Genomic DNA, 18,729 nt, shown 5'->3' on the forward strand with positions numbered 1-18,729 from the left:
AGTTTTCGCCAGTGAAACATTTATTTCATCATAGTTTTAAATCAGTGGTTTTCAACCACCATGAGCACATGACCACTGATGACATTTAGCCTCTCAGACCCAAAACTAAAGGATATTTTGTATTTGTTGGATAAGATTTTGTCCACAATTTCATGCTGTATGGATGTTGGTGCCATTAGGAGAGATAACAGGCAAACGTTGATCAAAATGACAATTCTTCTACATTATCTAATTGTGTAGAGACTGCTTGTTTATTAAGTAATGTACTGTAATAATAACATGTAACAATGTAACAATAATTTAACAAATAATAATAATAATAATAATGTAACAATAATCTAACTCTTGAGAGCGTGAATAAAACCAAATGGACCCGTATGGGTGCGTGTACTGTACCATGACGTCATGTATCTGCGTGCTGGTCGGGCTCTCTAGAACCAGCAGTTGTTTCTCAAACAGCTGAGCTATGGCTCTGTGAACCAACTCATATTGTTCCTATGGAGACACAAAATAACGAGTTAATATACACAATGTGAACCAACTAATATTGTTCCTATGGAGACACAAAATAACGAGTTAATATACACAATGTGAACCAACTCATATTGTTCCTATGGAGACACAAAATAACGAGTTAATATACACAATATGAACCAACTCATATTGTTCCTATGGAGCAGTGGTTCCCAGACTTTTTGGCACGTGACCCAAATTAGATGTTTGCCCGGGACCCAAACTTGTGAATATAGCAGAGCTTGTAGCTCTACTATATTCAGTAGTTTGGGTCTATGCCAGTGGTTCTCTAACATTTTCATGTCAAGGACCCCCGAAAATATATGTAATTGGCCGCCGACCCCCATCTTAAAATATGTTGTTCCAGGGACCCCCCCAGAAACAAAGATTTGAGTTAAAAACGTTCGCTCTGAAAGAATATATATATTCAAAGATTTGCACTGCATTTTCACGATTTCTCAAAGATAGCAGACCTACAAGCTCGTAGCGCGGCACTCGGTGCCACGCTATGAGCTTGTAGATCTGCTATTTTTCAATAGCTAAAGTATAACGTAATGCTTGAAACACCAAAAGGGGTTCCCGCCCCAAAATGGGTTAGAACGTCGTCGGATCAGACCTTAGTCTGGACTGCAGAATGCCTCTGTGTTCTCATCTCCTGGATAAGGTTGAACACGTTGAAGTCTTCTGGAATCTTCTACAGAAAGGAAAACAGGTCGGATTTTTTAATCAAGCCTGGACTCACAGTCTTTGTGTGAAACAATTAATCTGCGTGTGTGTGTGTGTGTGTGTGTGTGTGTGTGTGTGTGTACACATGTGTGTCATACCCCGGCTTTCAGCAGGTTCCATGTGTAGTCGATAGCACAGATTGCACCCGTCCTCCCACAGCCTGCACTGCGCACACACACACACACACACACACACACACACACACAGTTTAGGTTTAAACACGTATACAGGACTTCCGCTTCCGCCCAGATGGAGTAGTCGCATGATTAAGTGCTCCGTCTAAGTTTTATCATTTATTCAAGTTTGATTTGACCAAAACTGTCACTTTTATGTCAAACTACACGTGCAACTAGTTAAAGTACAAATAAGTATATGGAACTGAGGTCAACTAAATCGCAGCTTCCTAAAACTACAACCGAGACAAACCCTCCCGGCGCAATGGACCCCGACAAGCAACCTCTCTCCCTCGCCATGCTGAGAGCGGAGCTGCAATCGTCTCGGGAGGCAGGGCTCCGTGAGATAAAAACTGAAATAGCAACCATACGGCAAGAAATCAAAAACGATATCACAGCACTCCGTGAAGAGGCAAAAGCAGAATATGCCTCCATTCGCTCGGAAATAGCACAAGACCTCACCTCGCTGTCTTCCAAGCACACAGAGTTAGCTTCGGAGCAGTCAGACATGGGGAGATCTCTGAGTGATACTATGGACCGTGTTGCTGTACTGGAACATTCACTGGGCTCGATGGCAAAGGAGAACAAAGTCTTACAGGAGAAATGTTTAGATTTAGAATGCAGAAGCCGTAGACAGAACCTAATTTTATTCAACATAGCTGAAAATTCTGAAGCAGGTGACCCGGTTGGGTTCGCAGCCAACTTCTTCCCTACGGTGCTCGGTGCTGAGAACTTCCAGAACCCCATCGTTGTTGACCGCTGTCACAGACTAGGGGCAAAGTCAAATGATAAGAAGGACAGACCTCGCATCATGATACTACGTCTACACTATTTCTCTGACAAGGAAAAGATCCTGCAGCTGTCCAGAAGACAAGGCAGCCTACGCTACAACAGCTCTCCAGTGTTTATTCATCCAGACGTGCCCCAAGTGATTACAAAACTTCGCGCAACGTATGGCCCGATTAAGACCAAGTTGCGCGAAGCTAAACGCCGTCTCCCGGGCCTAGATTACAGTCTCTATCACCCGGCCAGATTCACAATAACATTGGACGGGATCCGGTACTCTCTCAACTCTCCTGAAACGGCCGAAGAATTCTATCAAAAGAAAATAGCATCCGCGGCAGCACCGACTGTTACAGCCGATGGGGAGCCTGCAGAAGACTAGCTGGCCGGGACATACACCCTGAACAATGATCACAGACTTGCTTTCTCCCCGTGGACATTACTCTGTCTGCACACCCTCCACTATCATTACTACATGGATACAACGATGACAAATTCACGCTCAACTTTAAAAAGAAGGTAATGTTTGTGTGAAAAGGATCTGGCGAAAGCTACTACTAAGACTAACTTTATCCCTTTAATGCTTGGAATGCACATAAACACCGTAATAATTCTACTTTGTTTATCTATTGAATTTATTTTTTATTTTATTTTTTTATGGTTATTGTATTTGATCATTCGTATTATCAGTCTAAAAGACGGGGTTATAGTTTACATTACTAGTGTCAGTATATAGCAGCTTTGCTAATGATGCTATTATGGAGTCACCATGGAGGCCGCCATTTCTGTTTTATTTATTTTTGTCCACTGTAGTACTGCGTTCGCGACCTGCGGTGCATTTGTTATCTTGTTTAGTACAAGTGCTAGCATCCTTGCTATTGCTGTTGTTGTCATGTAGCCTCCATGGAGGCCGCCATTTTGTGTACTATGACGCTAGCAACCTACGGTGCGCCTCGAGGGACAAAAAGGACGTCGTTTGTAATGTAGTGAGGGAGGGGAGGGAGAGACGTTAAGTTACGAACGTAACTATGGTTATATGAGTGAGATTCGCCTCCACTTCTGCCGTTTTGGATATGAGGAGATTGCCTTGAGTTCTTTACATTCCTCTTTAGATCCATTTTATTGCCAACATTATGGTTTTAAAAGATATCATTTGCTAAAAAATACTTTTGAGCAAACAAAAGTGGGAAAAGTTGTTACTTTATAATTAGGATGAGGGATTTTTCATTTTTTCATTTATTTTCTTGTGAAAGTATGTGTTCATGCGTATATATATACAAATTGGTTTGTTTTTCCTTGGTTTTTGTGAACTAAGTTGCACTGACTGTGGTTTGTGTCTGTCTGTTTGAATGTGGATTGTGTGTTTTTTGTGTCTGTCTTTGTTTGTATACCCCTCTTTATTTGAACGTTAAATTGTATTTATATATTAATACATGTATATAAGTGCAGGGATATGTTTATGCGGGGATGTGTGTGTGTGTGTGTGTGTGTGTGTGTGTGTGTGTGCGTGTGTGTGTGTGTGTGTGTGTGTGTGTGTGTATGTGAGTGAGAGTAATGATCATCTGGTTGTTTTGGTTCAAAATAAGATTGTATCTTTTCATTTTATTTAATACATAACAATGGACGGTTAGCTAAGGTCTTCCCATTGTAGTTTTTTTTTTGTTTCTCTATTTTCACTATAGCTGCTTGTGTCTTAGACATAGAAAGCTGGTTAGCTTAGGCTTTTTCTTCTGTGACTGCTATTTGAGAGCAGGCATGGAGGGTTTTGGGGTTTCTCCCGTTTGTTGTTTTAATGTGTTTTTGTGTTTCTCTGTTTTTTTTTTTGTTCTCTTGCACTTCTATTCCGAATTCAGATTGATGTCGGCATTTACACTCAGTCCTTTTTTTATATTAATTCCTGATTTATACAATGGCTAATTCTATTCCAAATTCTAATATTGTAAGAGGGGAAAGCTTGGTTCAATACACTACTTGGAACTGTAGAGGTCTGAATGGAGCGGTGAAACGTGGCAATGTATTGGCTCATTTAAAGAAGCTGGGGACAGAAATTGCTTTTTTACAGGAGACTCACTTACGGAATCAGGATCATAACCGCCTACGAAGAAATTGGGTAGGCCAAATATTTCACTCCCATTTCAATTTCAAATCCAGGGGCACAGCAATACTTATAAACAAGAACATTCCTTTTATACTAAATAAAACTATCCAAGACCTACACGGCAGATATATTATAGTTACTGGAAAGCTTTATAATTGTCCTATTGTTCTGGCTAATATCTACGCCCCTAATCATGACGATGAACGATTCATATCTTCTTTTTTGGCTACTTTGCCTGACCTTGACACTCACCAATTGATCTTAGGTGGAGATCTGAATTTTATTCTTCATCCTACGCTTGATAGATCTTCACATAGACCCTATACTCTGACTAAATCAGCTAAAATAGTGAATACATTCATGGACACATTTAAATTATCAGATCCATGGAGATTCTTAAATCCAGCTCAACGTAAATATTCGTTTTTTTCTTCTGTACATCACACTTTCACAAGATTAGATTACTTCCTTATAGATTCAAAACTTCTTCCCTCAATAAGACACTGTGAGTATGAAGCAATTGTAATATCCGATCATAGTCCCCTAGTCCTCAAACTAGCATTTCAGAACAGACATATGGCCAGGACTTGGAGATTTGATAACACACTAATAACTAGGCAAGGGTGTGTGGATGATATTAAAACCCAAATACAGTTCTATCTCTCTACAAACGACACACCCGATGTATCAAGAAGTACACTATGGGAAGCACTTAAAGCGTATATACGGGGGCAGCTTATTTCACGACAGGCTTTAATCTCCCGTCTACGTAAGGAACAAGGCAAAGCTCTGACTGATCGATTACTTGAAGTAGACCTACAGTATGCAGAATCTCCTTCTCCTGAATTATACAGAGAAAGGGTCTCGACTCAAGCCGAATTCAATCTCCTATCCACAAATGAGACAACTAATTTGATGACACGGTCACGCCATAGGTTTTATGAACATGGGGATAAGGCGGGCAAAATACTTGCACTTCAAATTAGGGAATCAGCTGCTTCTAGATTAATTACAGAGATCCATACAAACACTGGTCAAACTACTATTAATCAGCAGGAAATTAATGATGTATTTAAACGCTTTTATTCAGATTTGTATACTTCGGAATCACTAGGAGATTCTAATTTGATTGATACTTTTTCAGAAAATTTAAACATACCTTCCATTAGTCAACAACATAAGGTTCAACTTGAAAGAGCTATTACTTTAGATGAAATACATCAGGCAATCTCACAAATGCAGTGCTCAAAAGCCCCAGGACCCGATGGCTATACCTCTGAATTTTACAAGACATTTACTGAACTCATATCTCCCCTTTTACTTAAAGTGTTTAATGAATCTCTCAACGCCGGCCACCTCCCACCAACTTTCTACCAAGCTAGCATCTCTGTTCTACTTAAGAAGGATAAAGACCCGCTTAATCCAGGTTCATACAGGCCTCTGAGTCTTTTGAATGTTGATGCTAAAATTTTAGCAAAAGTTGTGGCTACACGCTTGGAAAAAGTGCTCCCAACTGTGATACATACTGATCAAACGGGGTTTATAAAAGATAGACATCTATTTTTTAATCTTAGACGCCTATTCAACATTATATATTCTCCCAGTAGCACCCCCCAAGATACGGAAATACTGTTATCTCTTGACGCCGAGAAGGCCTTTGATAGGGTAGAGTGGGACTTCCTCCTCTCGACCCTGTCAAAATTTGGGTTTGGTCCAACCTTCACTTCCTGGGTTAAACTACTTTATGCTTCTCCATTAGCTTCTGTACAAACAAACGGATACAGGTCTGAAAACTTCCCTTTGAATCGCTCGACCAGACAAGGCTGCCCTCTCTCACCACTGCTCTTTGCCTTATCTATTGAGCCGCTTGCAATTGCGTTGCGTGCTTCAGACACCTACACTGGTATCTTCAGAGGAGATAGAGAGCATAAAGTTTCACTTTACGCTGACGATTTATTATTATACATATCCAAACCGTCCACATCAATTCCTAGTATCATGTCCACCTTGGAGAGTTTTGGCAGGGTTTCGGGGTATAAAGTCAACGTTTCCAAAAGCGTTTTATTTCCTATCAATACACAAGGCAATCAAACTTTTGGCTCCCACCCATTTAATGTTACAACCAGCTTTCGATATTTAGGAATCATAGTAACCAAAGCACTTAATGACTTGCTCAAGCAAAACCATACAAAACTTTTTGAACGTACTGAACAAGACTTAACGAAATGGTCGAACCTTCCTATCTCACTTGCCGGCCGAATTAATATAATTAAAATGAATGTCCTCCCTAAATATCTGTTTCTATTCCAATGTATTCCAATTTTTGTTAACAACACTTTTTTTAAGAATCTGGATAAAATTATCTCCAAGTTCATTTGGGATAAGAAACACCCTCGAATAAAGAAGGATTTTTTGCAGAGGCCTAAATCAGATGGCGGAATGGCATTACCTAACTTCAAACTCTATTACTGGGCGTGTAATTTACGTGCACTCTCATTTTGGCTCCAAGATCAATTGCCTACATGGGCATTTATTGAAGGTCAATGTTGTCCCCCAACATCGTTGTCAGCTTTAATCTTTTCCCCAGTGGCCTCAAGATACACTAAGTTGCCAAAGAATTCCATAGTCTCGCATTCTCTCAAAATTTGGCTCTCAATACGAAGGCATTTCGGTTGGCACCCGGGCTCTGTGCGCGCACCACTGGTCGCTAACCATGCTTTTTTACCGTCCCTCTCTGACTCATTATTTAAAGTATGGCATAGAAATGGTATTCACTCCTTCAAAGATCTTTATATTGATGGGTTATTTCCGACCTTTGAACAAATACGACGCAAATTCAATTTACCCCAATCACATTTCTTTAGATTTCTACAGATACGACATTTTTTAACACAACACACTGATTCATTTCCAAACATACCTCCCAACTCATCAATGGAATCTATATTTCTACCAGACCCACTGCTCAAAGGAGGTGTTTCTATTATTTATAACTCTCTCTCATGTTTGGATAATAATGCCTCCTTGGAGTATTTAAAAACTGCTTGGGAAAACGACTTAGGAATATCTATCACTGACGAGCAATGGTCTACATCTCAAAAGTTTGTGCACTCTTCTTCAGTATGCGCCAGGCACGGTCTTATACAGTTTAAAATATTACACAGATTACATTTGTCAAAGGAAAAACTCAACAGAATGTATCCAAATGTGAATCCAGCCTGCGACAGATGTGGCCAATCGCCGGCCACTCTAGCTCATATGTTCTGGCATTGCACAAAACTAAGATCTTATTGGCAAAGTATATTTAAATCACTGTCAGACATTGTTGAAAGACCTTTTGACCCGGATCCACTGACAGCAATTATGGGAGTCACAGGGCCCGGGGTCAAACTGTCTACTTTCCAATATAACATGGTAAAATATGTGACTCTACTGGCTCGCAGACTGATACTGTTGAATTGGAAACAAGCACAGGTTCCAACTCACACTTCACTGATGAAAGATGTTATGCATTGCTTACAATTGGAAAAGATTAAGTTTGAATTGAGAGGGAGTGAAGATAGGTTCTACCAGACATGGCAACCCTTCATTGACTATTTTAATAGGTGCACGCTAACCCCTCCTACACAATAGCACAATAGAAAATTGGAAAGAAAGAAAAGGAACTGAAAGAAAAGGAACTGAATGTTTTTTCTTTATTTTATTTTTTATTATTTAAAAAAGAATGTCTAACTTACTTAATTCACAACATGTTGGAAGTTTGAGAGCAAGAATGTCTGTCCTGTTGTCTGTTTTGTTTGTCTGTTCACACTTGTCATTGTTTAACTGTTTTTTGTTTTTTCATGTTTATCACACTTATGTTTTTTTGTTATACTGTATGTGGAACATTTACATTGCCTGTTATTTTTTTCATTTTTATTTAACTGAATTACTTATCATTATCTAATCTGAAATTGTCGAACAAAAATGCCTAATAAAAACAGTATTAAAAAAAAAAAAACACGTATACACTTACAGTACACATGCAGTCTGACAACACACACACACACACACACACACACACACACACACACACAGGGGTAGCAGTGGCTCAGGGGTAGAGTGGGGCAACAGCTCCACCAGAGAGCTCCAGACTTCCCTCTCCAGACATTAGTAACTTCATCCTGGGGGATCCCGAGGCGTTCCCAGACCAGTGAGTCGATGAAATCCCTCCATCTCATCCTTGGTCTGCCCCGGGGGGTCACCTCCCAGTGGGACGTGCCTCGAGGACCTCCCTATAGGGAGACGCCCGAGAGGCATCCTAAACCAGATGCCCCGAACCGCCTAAGCTGGCTCCGTTCCAGGCTAAAGAAGCAGCGACTCTACTCCGAGTCTCTCACGCGTGACTGAACTTCACATTCTTTCGGTCATGCAACCAACACTTCATGACAACAGGTGAGAGTAGGAACGAAGATTGCTCGGTAGACAGAGAGCTTTGCCTTCTGGCTCAGCTCTCATTTCGTCACAACAGCGCCCCCTGCTGCTCCGATTCTCTGATCTCTGAACTCTGATCTCCATCTCCGTCCTCCCCTCACTCGTCAACAAGACCCCGAGATACTTAAACTCCTTCACCTGGGGTAATGTGTCATTCCCTACTTGGACTGCACAATCCATCGGTTTCCTACTGACTTGAGCAAGAGTAAGTTGTGTGTGTGTGTGTGTGTGTGTGTGTGTGTGTGTGTGTGTGTGTGTGTGTGTGTGTGCGACCAACCTGCAGTGCACACATATAGGAACGTGGTCATTCTCCTGGTACTCTCTCATCAGAGCGATCATGTCCAATATGGAGTCGAAGGACGAGGGAACGTCATGGTCAGGCCAGTTCATATAATGGAACTGAGTCAGTCTACGAGACTCCTAGAGAAAGAGAGAGAGAGAGAGAGAGAGAGAGAGAGAGAGAGAGAGTTTTAGGGGCAATCTTCTATTTTTTTCTAAAAAAAAAGATTTTTAAACCCATTTATTTTTAAACTGTAATCGTGGGCACTACACTCCCTCTGCCAACCTGGGGAGAGCCCTGAACTGAACTCATGCCTTCTTCAATGCATGAGGAGTGAGCAGGCTGCTTCTTTTCACCTGCCAGGGGGGGGAAGTTTCCCCGGTAGGATCATCCAACCAGTTCCTTTCCCCTCCATCGGGCTCCCCGGCAGTATATCCTCTCGCTAACATTTATCATCATCGTTGTGGAATCCATCAGTGTTGAGAGAACTTACATTGTCAAGTTCAACCACCAGAGTCCTGATGAAGTAGTCTGTCCTGGCCTGCTCCGACTCCTGGGGGAGGGCGAGAGAGAGAGAGAGAGAGAGAGAGAGAGAGAGAGAGAGAGAGAGAGAGAGAGAGAGAGAGAGAGATTTATATGACAAAGTAGAAACCGAACCAAACCACCATATCAATGATTATCATGCACTCCCTAACTTGGGGGGGAGACAGAGAGAAAGACAGGTGGAAACAAGATTATTTAAAAAGTTAAATTCAAAAACGATAAACTAAATAAAAGATCAATTGAACAACAAGCTGAAGCCAAGATTAATATTGTCTAGCCCAGTCCGACAGCAGTGACTCGCAACGTAACAAGTTGGAACTGCCACCACTTGCAACAGAATCCCAAAACTGGCAACGGTTCAATTGAGACCACGCATGCACCTCTTTGCAGGTTGCGACTAGTTGTGTTTCAAACCATCGGCATGGTGGACTAGCTTAAAAGAGAGACAATGGCTAAAAGAGGAATTAGCATGGACTATTAATGTCCATGATGTCTGCTGCTGATAAGACTGAATGCACACAAACCTTAAAAACACAGACATCGCCACACACGTACGCACTCTTAACTTGTGCATGTCTTGCTTCTGGATGTGTGTGCGCGTACGTGCGTGTATGTGTGTGTGTGTGTGTGTGTGTACATAACACGCTCATACTTACACAGGATATTGTGAAGGAGCCAAACGTCACGGCCTCGTCTCCCATCATGGGAAAATACCGCTCACACTTTTTCTAAAACACAAGAGCGGACAGTTAAATACCGCTCACACTTTTTCTAAAACACAACAACGGACAGTTAAATACCGCTCACACTTTTTCTAAAACACAAAAACGGACAGTTAAATACCGCTCACACTTTTTCTAAAACACAACAACGGACAGTTAAATACCGCTCACACTTTTTCTAAAACACAAGAGCGGACAGTTAAATACCGCTCACACTTTTTCTAAAACACAAGAGCGGACAGTTAAATACCGCTCACACTTTTTCTAAAACACAAGAGCGGACAGTTAAATACCGCTCACACTTTTTCTAAAACACAAGAGCGGACAGTTAAATACCGCTCACACTTTTTCTAAAACACAAAAACGGACAGTTAAAAAAACCGCTCACACTTTTTCTAAAAGCCGTCCAGGCACCTAGGGCTGGCAATCCAGGAGTGACAGAGTGTTGTGGGTTCGAGTCCCCCCCATCTCACTCCCCCTTTACTGTCAAACTACTGTTAAACAATAAAGGCAATAAGCCTCAAAAAATATCTTAAAAGAAGAAAAAATCGGAACGGATCTGAATGGGATCAAATTTCACGGACTCATTTCGGGGTTCGGGGGACCCGTGAAGAGCTCTAGTATGCTATCTCTCTCCTTTTATGGACTGCCATCCGATTGTGATTGTAGCCTCAGAGAGAGGGATTATAGAGGTTTGTAGCTCCTCGTCAGATAAACTTTCTTCTTAATCAAGACTGTCCTCATGGTACTATGTTGTCAGGAGATTACGGAATTAAAACAATATGTGTGTACACACACACACACACACACACACACACACACACACACACAAGTCATAGCCTTACCCTGCCCATCTCAAACTCTCGACAGGCCATTACAATAACCTGCGGACGGAAAGAAACAGTGGTCAGTATGCAGTCACAGTTAAGTTAGGGTTGTGTTTCAGACGATCAATGAATCTGTGTGTGTGTGTGTGTGTGTGTGTGTGTGTGTGTGTGTGTCTGTGTCTTGACCCATACTGACCGCTACATTATATTCCCAGATCATCCTCCAGAAGTCGATCACCGTGTTTTGCAGAGGACCCTGAGTGGCTATGTAGGCCTCTGGTCCGTCTATACCCTGAGGGAGGGGGATAAAACCATTTTTCATATCAGGGCCCATTCATTATTCTGCATTTGAGCCACGGACCACCATTTGATGAGATTTAGCCTCTCGATCAGACACAAATCTAAATTATATTTTGTTTGTCCACAATTCCATGCTGTACTGATGTTGGTATCATAAAGGATAACCGGCAAAATAACAATTGTTCTACATTCTCTAATTGTGTAGACTTCTTGTAAATTAACCAAGTAATGCAGATGTTTAACAATCATTTAACTCTTGGGAGCATTACATGAAACCGAATGGACCCGTAAGGTTCCATTTGGTTTCACTTTACGCTCTCAAGACGAGTTAAATATTAATAAGGGTCCATCGATTTTTGACATGTGAATCGATTCATGATCGTTCATGTCCGCATCGCGATTGATGTATCGATTTTATTTTCCACCGACCCCTAGAAAAAAGTGGTTCAAGTACAGAGCCTACTCAGATCCAATTAATTAAGTCTAATGTTGAAGTGGTTAATTAATAATTACTGTGTTGATGTTTAATTTAATGTAAAAATAAATCTTTGTACAGCAGCTTGATTTATGCAAATTCAGAGGTTTTCAAGCCAGCGTTAAAACGTATAACGTGTCATCAAAAGGAGACAACATTAAAAGGACCACTTGACCACTATTCAACCCTTCATATAATTGGTCCTCACTAATGTTCATTCATGATAAAATGCCACAATTATTTTCTACTCGGTCTGTGTCTTATGGAGGGCTGTGGGCAGTTCAGAAACCCGTCCACCAGTGACATCATCGATGGGGAATCCAAGCTAATAGAAACAGCAGGCTTTCTATTCCTGAAAAGTTGCAGTGTGATAATGGAAACCATATCGTTCTCACGATAATAAAAATCTAAATATATATTTTTAATTTTATTTAAAAATAAATCTGCCCAACGATGTCACTGGTGGACGAGTTTCTGAACTGCCCACAGCCCTCCTATGAGACACAGACCGAGTACAACAAAAATGTGGTATTTTATCATGAACATTAGTGAGGACAAACGCCTTAAGACAAGCCTGCTTGCCATCCGTACTCGGCGTAAATTTATTTATATGACAGTTATACTCGTCTTACGCTCTCAATATGTTAAAGACCTCCATGTAAGTTATGTGAAGTTAGCAAGATGGTCACCAATTTCGTCCAGGTCACCAATTTCACCGCAACACCGCCACGCTGGACTGAACGAGTGTGAGTGAGTGTCGAGTGGCCGAGATTTGGGGTATATTGGAATTTGGCCAATGTGAGTTTACCTTGATGAAGTTGGCGTTGACATAATCTGTATCCTGATTGGTCGATTTTAATGTCAGCTTGACTCTAGTGTGGTCGACTGAGAGAGAGAGAGAGAGAGACAAAGACACACAGAGACAGAGAGAGCAAACAAGGACGAGAGAAAAACTCAGTGACGAATGGGAGTGAAGAGAGGTTAATGTAGCACAGCATTATCTTCATGGATGGACGGACGGACGGGAGAGACAGATGTTGGGTTATTAACTACTTCCTAAGAGCGCTGTGTGTGTGTGTGTGTGTGTGTGTGTGTGTGTGTGTGTGCGTCTCATCCATGACTGCTTGCACCTGTTCTTTGAGTATATGTGCGTGCGTCAGTCACTCGGTGCATTGCATGAATGTATGTATTATCAGCGATCATATATATTTATATTAGAGAGACAATATATAGGGCATTATACGTTACGTTAGTGGATGCGCATTCCTATAATCTACCAGATGTCAGTGACATGCATGTGTCATGCAAACATGGAACTGTGTGTGTGTGTGTGTGTGTGTGTGTGTGTGTGTGTGTGTGTGTGCGTGTGTGCGTGCGCGCGTGCCCGCTCTTACATGGCAGTATGTCTTTGTATCTGTTCTTCTTGACGTTCTCCTCTCTCTCCCCTACGTTGGTCGGGTAAATCTTCTCCGTGCGATATTTGGTCGACAACCGCCGCAACCTCTGAAAACGACAGCAGAGAGAGACAGCTTTTCATTTCTGTGTTCAAACCTCTGGTACATAAGAGTAAACCATATTTTTGTTTGGCTTCCTTGCAGACAATGCAAGCGGCATAGCATAATATTCAAACAACAAAAAACACAGCAAGCACAGCAAACAAAGGGACAGAATAAAGAGTGCTAGAAAAATAGTAACATATGCACATGTGCATGTTTTCCCTGCTGTGGTAATAATGTAACTAATTAGAGACGTACCGATACTGTATCGGTATCGGAAAAGTATCGGTATTGGCCCTTATTTGTCATATCGGGTCATGTCGATATCGGCGAATATGCCAGTCTAACCACCGAGCCGACACAGGGGTAAGGGGGTTGACACTATGGCAGGTAAATACATTGTTGGGGCATGCAGAATTTGTTTTCGAGTTGCCCAAACTGCAAGTGCACATATGAGTATACATATATAATACACGAGAGGGGGGACAATATTCGAGACGGAGAGTCGAGACTCGACCGAGAGCAACTGCAGTTACTGCATGTATATAGGGTAGGCTTTTATAGCCAGAATGGTCTTCGTGGCGAGAGGCAAGCATGTACAGTGGGCAGCCAATACGCGACGACGATTGTGCAACAATATGGGAAATAAATAAATAAATAGACCAGTCATTTCCCAATAGTGTGGGGGGTACATTCAGACCCAAATGACCCCCTCTCCGGCACCAATGGGTTTAGGGGACAGGGTTAGTAGATGCGGCGAGTCTGAATGGCGATTCGTCAGAATAGCGGGCTTCAGGAAAGCCGGCGACAGTGTAACCAAACACACGAGACATGTCATATCGGTGTGGCTCTGAATGTCGGTTCACCATTTGGCTGCTGCTGCGTGCCGCCATCACAAAGTTGACCGCAATTATACAACGTTTTCCCAGTGGCTTGTGGATTGTGACGCACACACAGTACACAGGGTTTTCATTTCAACCCATGATCCCTGTGTGCTGTATATTAACTCCCTTGATTTCAAAGTCTTTATTTCTCTCCCCTTACATTTCTCCGGCTTGTATCGAGTGTCAGACAGACAGACCACTTTTTATGCCTTTTCTTTGAACAACTGTTTCTGGTGGTTTCTTTCTTCCTTCTTTTTTTTGCAATTTAGTACTTTGGCAATTCCCACTTTTGTACCGACTGCGGTCCACGTTGCTGCCAACCCCCTCTGTCTGTGGATGGTGTCTGTAGACAACCACAACATGCCGCCTCCTCTCTCTGAGGGACGTGTGGCAGTGGCTCAGGGGTATAGAGTGGCCAGATGGCAACGCAAGGTTCCCAGTTCGATCCCGGGCTCCCTCAGAGTTAGTGTCAAAGTATTCTGGGGTCCACCCATAGACTGTAAAAAATATGGACAAAGCATTCCCCGGGTCTAACATGAACGTAAAATGAAGCCTGTCAGTCCTTGCAATGGAAGTCACCATCTTTCTAGATCCGTTTTGGTCCAGCTGGCCATTGGCTGGCCCAGACAACGAGGCGGGACTTCCCCCCTTCTTCTCCGTTGGTTTTTATTTTGACTCGAGTGGGAGGGGAATCCCTATCATAGACTGTAACGGTAGCCACGCCCCTCAGAACATACACGACTTTATGGTCATTTTTTAAATTAATGGGACCATAATTTTCCAAAAAGACTATTATATATTAGAAATGAGACTTTAAACTAGTGACTGGAAGAAGAAAGTATTCATGACCATGTTTATTAAGGTAATACAGTCTAGGTGAAGTTGGGCCCAAATACATGGACTTCTATGGGGCTATGGGTTTTTCTGGGTCCAATGACAGCGCCACAACAGGCCATTATATGAACTTTCATTTCCTTAGTGGCTTCACAAAATATCTGTCTGACTGCCCCCCTGGGTCCACCTATGCTCTCTATGGCATAGGCAGCTCCCCGGCAGGATCTAGACGCAGCTGCGCGACATGAGACTAATTCATTAGAGCGACAGAGAGGAGTGTGTGTGTGTGTGTGTGTGTGTACGTGTGTGCGTCAATTTAACAAAGGTGCAAAAGATCAGAAATCAGCGGAGAGTGATCGACGTTTGCGCTACTGTATGCCGTATTGAAGTGGATAAAAGCGCTATATAAATGTACCATTTACCATTTATCTGACAAACACAGGGTCACCAGCCACTTCTTTTCACCTAAGAGTAGTGCTGTTACTTAAAATAAAGATGTTACATTTCAATCAATCTGAAAAGCCCTAATAGTGTGTATGGCTGCTTCTCCCACTTTCATCCTCTCTCACTCACTAACCTTCAAAGGGCCACTTCATCCCTTTTACAACCAGATCTTATTTTAATGATGTTTGGGACACAAGAAACACTTTCCTGGGGTTCTTTATGTGTATAATAAATAAGTGACAGTGTTTCTGGATAATTTAGTCATGATGACGCCATGTTCATGACCAAAATTTGTCGTGAAAATGTGGTCTAAATTCCTTCCTGGACTACAAGTCACACCATTACTCCATTACTACCTCGCGCTGTCACATCTGATCTCTCTCTACAAGCGTTCATATTCCGAACGAGACGATTGTTTAAGTCAGAAGTGAGGACAGAACATCACCGTTTTGATCAAAACCATGGAGAGAGTAGATTCTCTCTCTCTCTCTCTCTCTCTCTCTCTCTCCCCCCCCCCCCCCCCCCCCCCTCGGAAACTCTGAGAAAGTCAGCGTGGGTGTTTTGAGCGTCGTGTGAAAGTCCCCCCTCCCCTCCCCTCCCTCCCTCTAGCTTTGGTACCATAAAGTATTTTGCTGTGCTGAAGTTCCTGATGTTGAGAACGCACCCCTCCTCTCCTCGTTTCTTATGTATTACTAACATCATTATAACACACACACACAGCCTCGTCTCTAACTGTGGCACTGGGAGAGATTGTGTGTGTGTGTGTGTGTGTGTGTGTGTGTGTGTGTGTGTGTGTGTGTGTGTGTGTGTGTGTGTGTGTGTGTGTGTGCAGTAATAGCATTAGCTCTTCTCTGCTCTCATGTGAATTACATTTCCTATGGAGCTTTGTTCCTGTGGTGGAGCGGATACCAGGAAAAAACACACACACACACACACACACACAGAAGACACAACGAGCCACACACACACACACACACACACACACACACACACACACACACACACACACAGTCTGGCCCACTGAAAGGAAGTGAGGCCACTTAATTCTATAAAACAGTGATTCTCACTGTGACCCAAACTGTGACTGACACACACACACACACACACACACACACACACACACAAACACACACACTGTAATGTAATCCTCATCTAACACAGGGGTTCTCAACCGCCAAATTATTTTTAAAAAATCTTTCGTTTTTTGGCAACATAATGGCTGGAATAAGGAAATTAAGAGTTTACATAAACTTTGCTTAATTATATGTGGTTTCAGTATTATATGTGGTTTCAGTAGCGGTCTATTTGTATGTGGGGAGGGGAGGGGAGCGCGGCGGGGGTCGCGAGACATGGCCAAAGCATTTCCCCCGGGGGTCCCCAGCCAAAATACTTTGAGAAACCCCTGATCTAACTCTTAACACACACAGTCTCCTCCTTTCAGCGCAGAGTGACAATTCAGCAGGTGGTGTAAAGTAACTAACTGAGGAGTGCCAGACCAAATCTCCGACAGGGATTTTTTTTTTCATTGTGACAGTTTGGTCTGGTTTCCACTTTCCAGTAGAGAATGTCCCTCTATTATACTGTATCGGGATCGGATCGACCCTTATTCGGGTCATATCTGTGAATATGCGAATATGCCAGTCTAACCACAGATGCGACAAAGGGGTAAGGGGTTGACACTATGGCAGGTGAATAATAAAATGTTGGGACATGTGGAGTTTGCTTTGGAGTTGCCCCAAACTGCAAGTGCACATTTGACTGAGGAGTCTGCTATAAACACAACACGAGATATATAGATAGCTATAAACACAACATGAGATCACGACACTGGTATGGACAGAGGGAGTGATGAACAGGTATAGAGGAGGGATATTAGTGGAAGACCACGGACAGAAAGATGAACAGCTAGAAGGTCCTGGGTTCGATTCCCCGTGGGGGACACTGTGGGTGCTGGGGGGCGGGTTCTCTCCTCCGCGCCATCAGTGCCCATACCTCGAGGTGGGGTTGGCAGAAATGGACTTTCCGTGTGGGGTTAGCATGTTCTCATTGCTTCTGACCAGCTCAGTGGCCTTGTGGTTAGACTGGGAGGTCAGGGTTCAATCCCTTGCCGGGTCATACCAAAGACTCTAAAAATGGGACCCAGTGCCTCCCTGCTTGACACTCAGCATCAAGGGTTGGATTGGGGGTAAGTCCCTGCGACATACTAGCGTCATGTCCAGGGGGTGTACTTGTACACCAAGCTGCCTCACGCTACAGAAACAGGAGATATAGGCTCCTGCCATATGGGCCTCATGGCTCTGCAAGGCTACTTACTTAGCATGTTCTCAACGTCTCTCCTAGGGTAGGTACCCTCACAAAATATGCAGTAATCCTGGTCTCTAAACTACCTCCCCCTGGTCAGCCGGGGTACCTGCTGGAGGGGAAAGGAACCGGTTGGGAATAACGTGTCCCTAAATTCCACACGCTACGTCCAACCGGGGAAACTCCCCCCCGTCAGGTGAAAATAATCTGCTTGGACTCCTCATGCATAGAAGGTCAGTCCGTTGCTCTCCCCAGGGTGGCAGAGAAAGTTTAGAGCCCAGGATTACATTAGATAATCGACACTCTGTGAAAAGAATGGTTTACAAAATCGTGGGAGAAAATTGTTTTAGCCTGTGACCAAAAAGAGAAATTGGATGTCTCCAGGGGACGCAAACTAATGAAAACAGCAGATCTACAAGCTCACAACACATCTTCGTGCCAAGTTGTGAGCTTGTAGATCAGCTATTTTCCACTACTTCTTAATCTAACCTATGGCATTTCTTAAGATGTTTCCTTTATTTTGTGACAAAATCGCTGAAAATAAATCATTGAATTTAGTTTTCAATTCATGAATAATTTTGCTTTTTTTGGGAATGCTTTTTGAAAATGTTTTGAAACAATTAAAAACTAAATGTAGAGGGGAGTCGCACCACTCAGTTCACACGGGTGTGATTTTTGTTTTGGTTGAGGTATGAAAACAGTCTTAAAGTTAAATTGTCACTTCACCGTCATCCAAAATCATATGGGGACCCCCCTGGGGATCCCGACCCACAGGTTGAGAAGCACTGAGGTAGACGAGCAGGCAGATGGAGCGATAGATAGATGGTGGTGGTTGGTTGTTGGTGTCTCTAACCTAC

The 18,729-nt window shown here is 42.7% G+C and overlaps 1 protein-coding gene across 3 annotated transcripts in view; it reads right to left on the reverse strand.

Annotated features, from left to right (window-relative positions):
* Positions 1-18,729, reverse strand: part of LOC308311300 (tyrosine-protein phosphatase non-receptor type 12-like) — a 58,073-nt gene that overhangs the window by 28,782 nt on the left and 10,562 nt on the right. For all 3 annotated transcript variants that reach the window (XM_080757963.1, XM_080757961.1, XM_080757962.1), the window contains exons 2-11: positions 13,308-13,416; positions 12,722-12,798; positions 11,335-11,430; positions 11,157-11,195; positions 10,246-10,317; positions 9,540-9,599; positions 9,044-9,186; positions 1,338-1,404; positions 1,130-1,207; positions 397-495 (exon numbers count right to left, since the gene is read on the reverse strand). In XM_080757963.1, coding sequence (XP_080614089.1) covers positions 397-495; positions 1,130-1,207; positions 1,338-1,404; positions 9,044-9,186; positions 9,540-9,599; positions 10,246-10,317; positions 11,157-11,195; positions 11,335-11,430; positions 12,722-12,798; positions 13,308-13,416 — 840 coding nt within the window. The remainder of the gene's footprint in view (positions 1-396; positions 496-1,129; positions 1,208-1,337; positions 1,405-9,043; positions 9,187-9,539; positions 9,600-10,245; positions 10,318-11,156; positions 11,196-11,334; positions 11,431-12,721; positions 12,799-13,307; positions 13,417-18,729) is intronic.

This window comes from Protomyctophum bolini (assembly GCF_963924005.1).
Source record: "Protomyctophum bolini genome assembly, chromosome: 23".
In the NCBI taxonomy this organism is placed as follows: Eukaryota; Metazoa; Chordata; class Actinopteri; order Myctophiformes; family Myctophidae; genus Protomyctophum; species Protomyctophum bolini.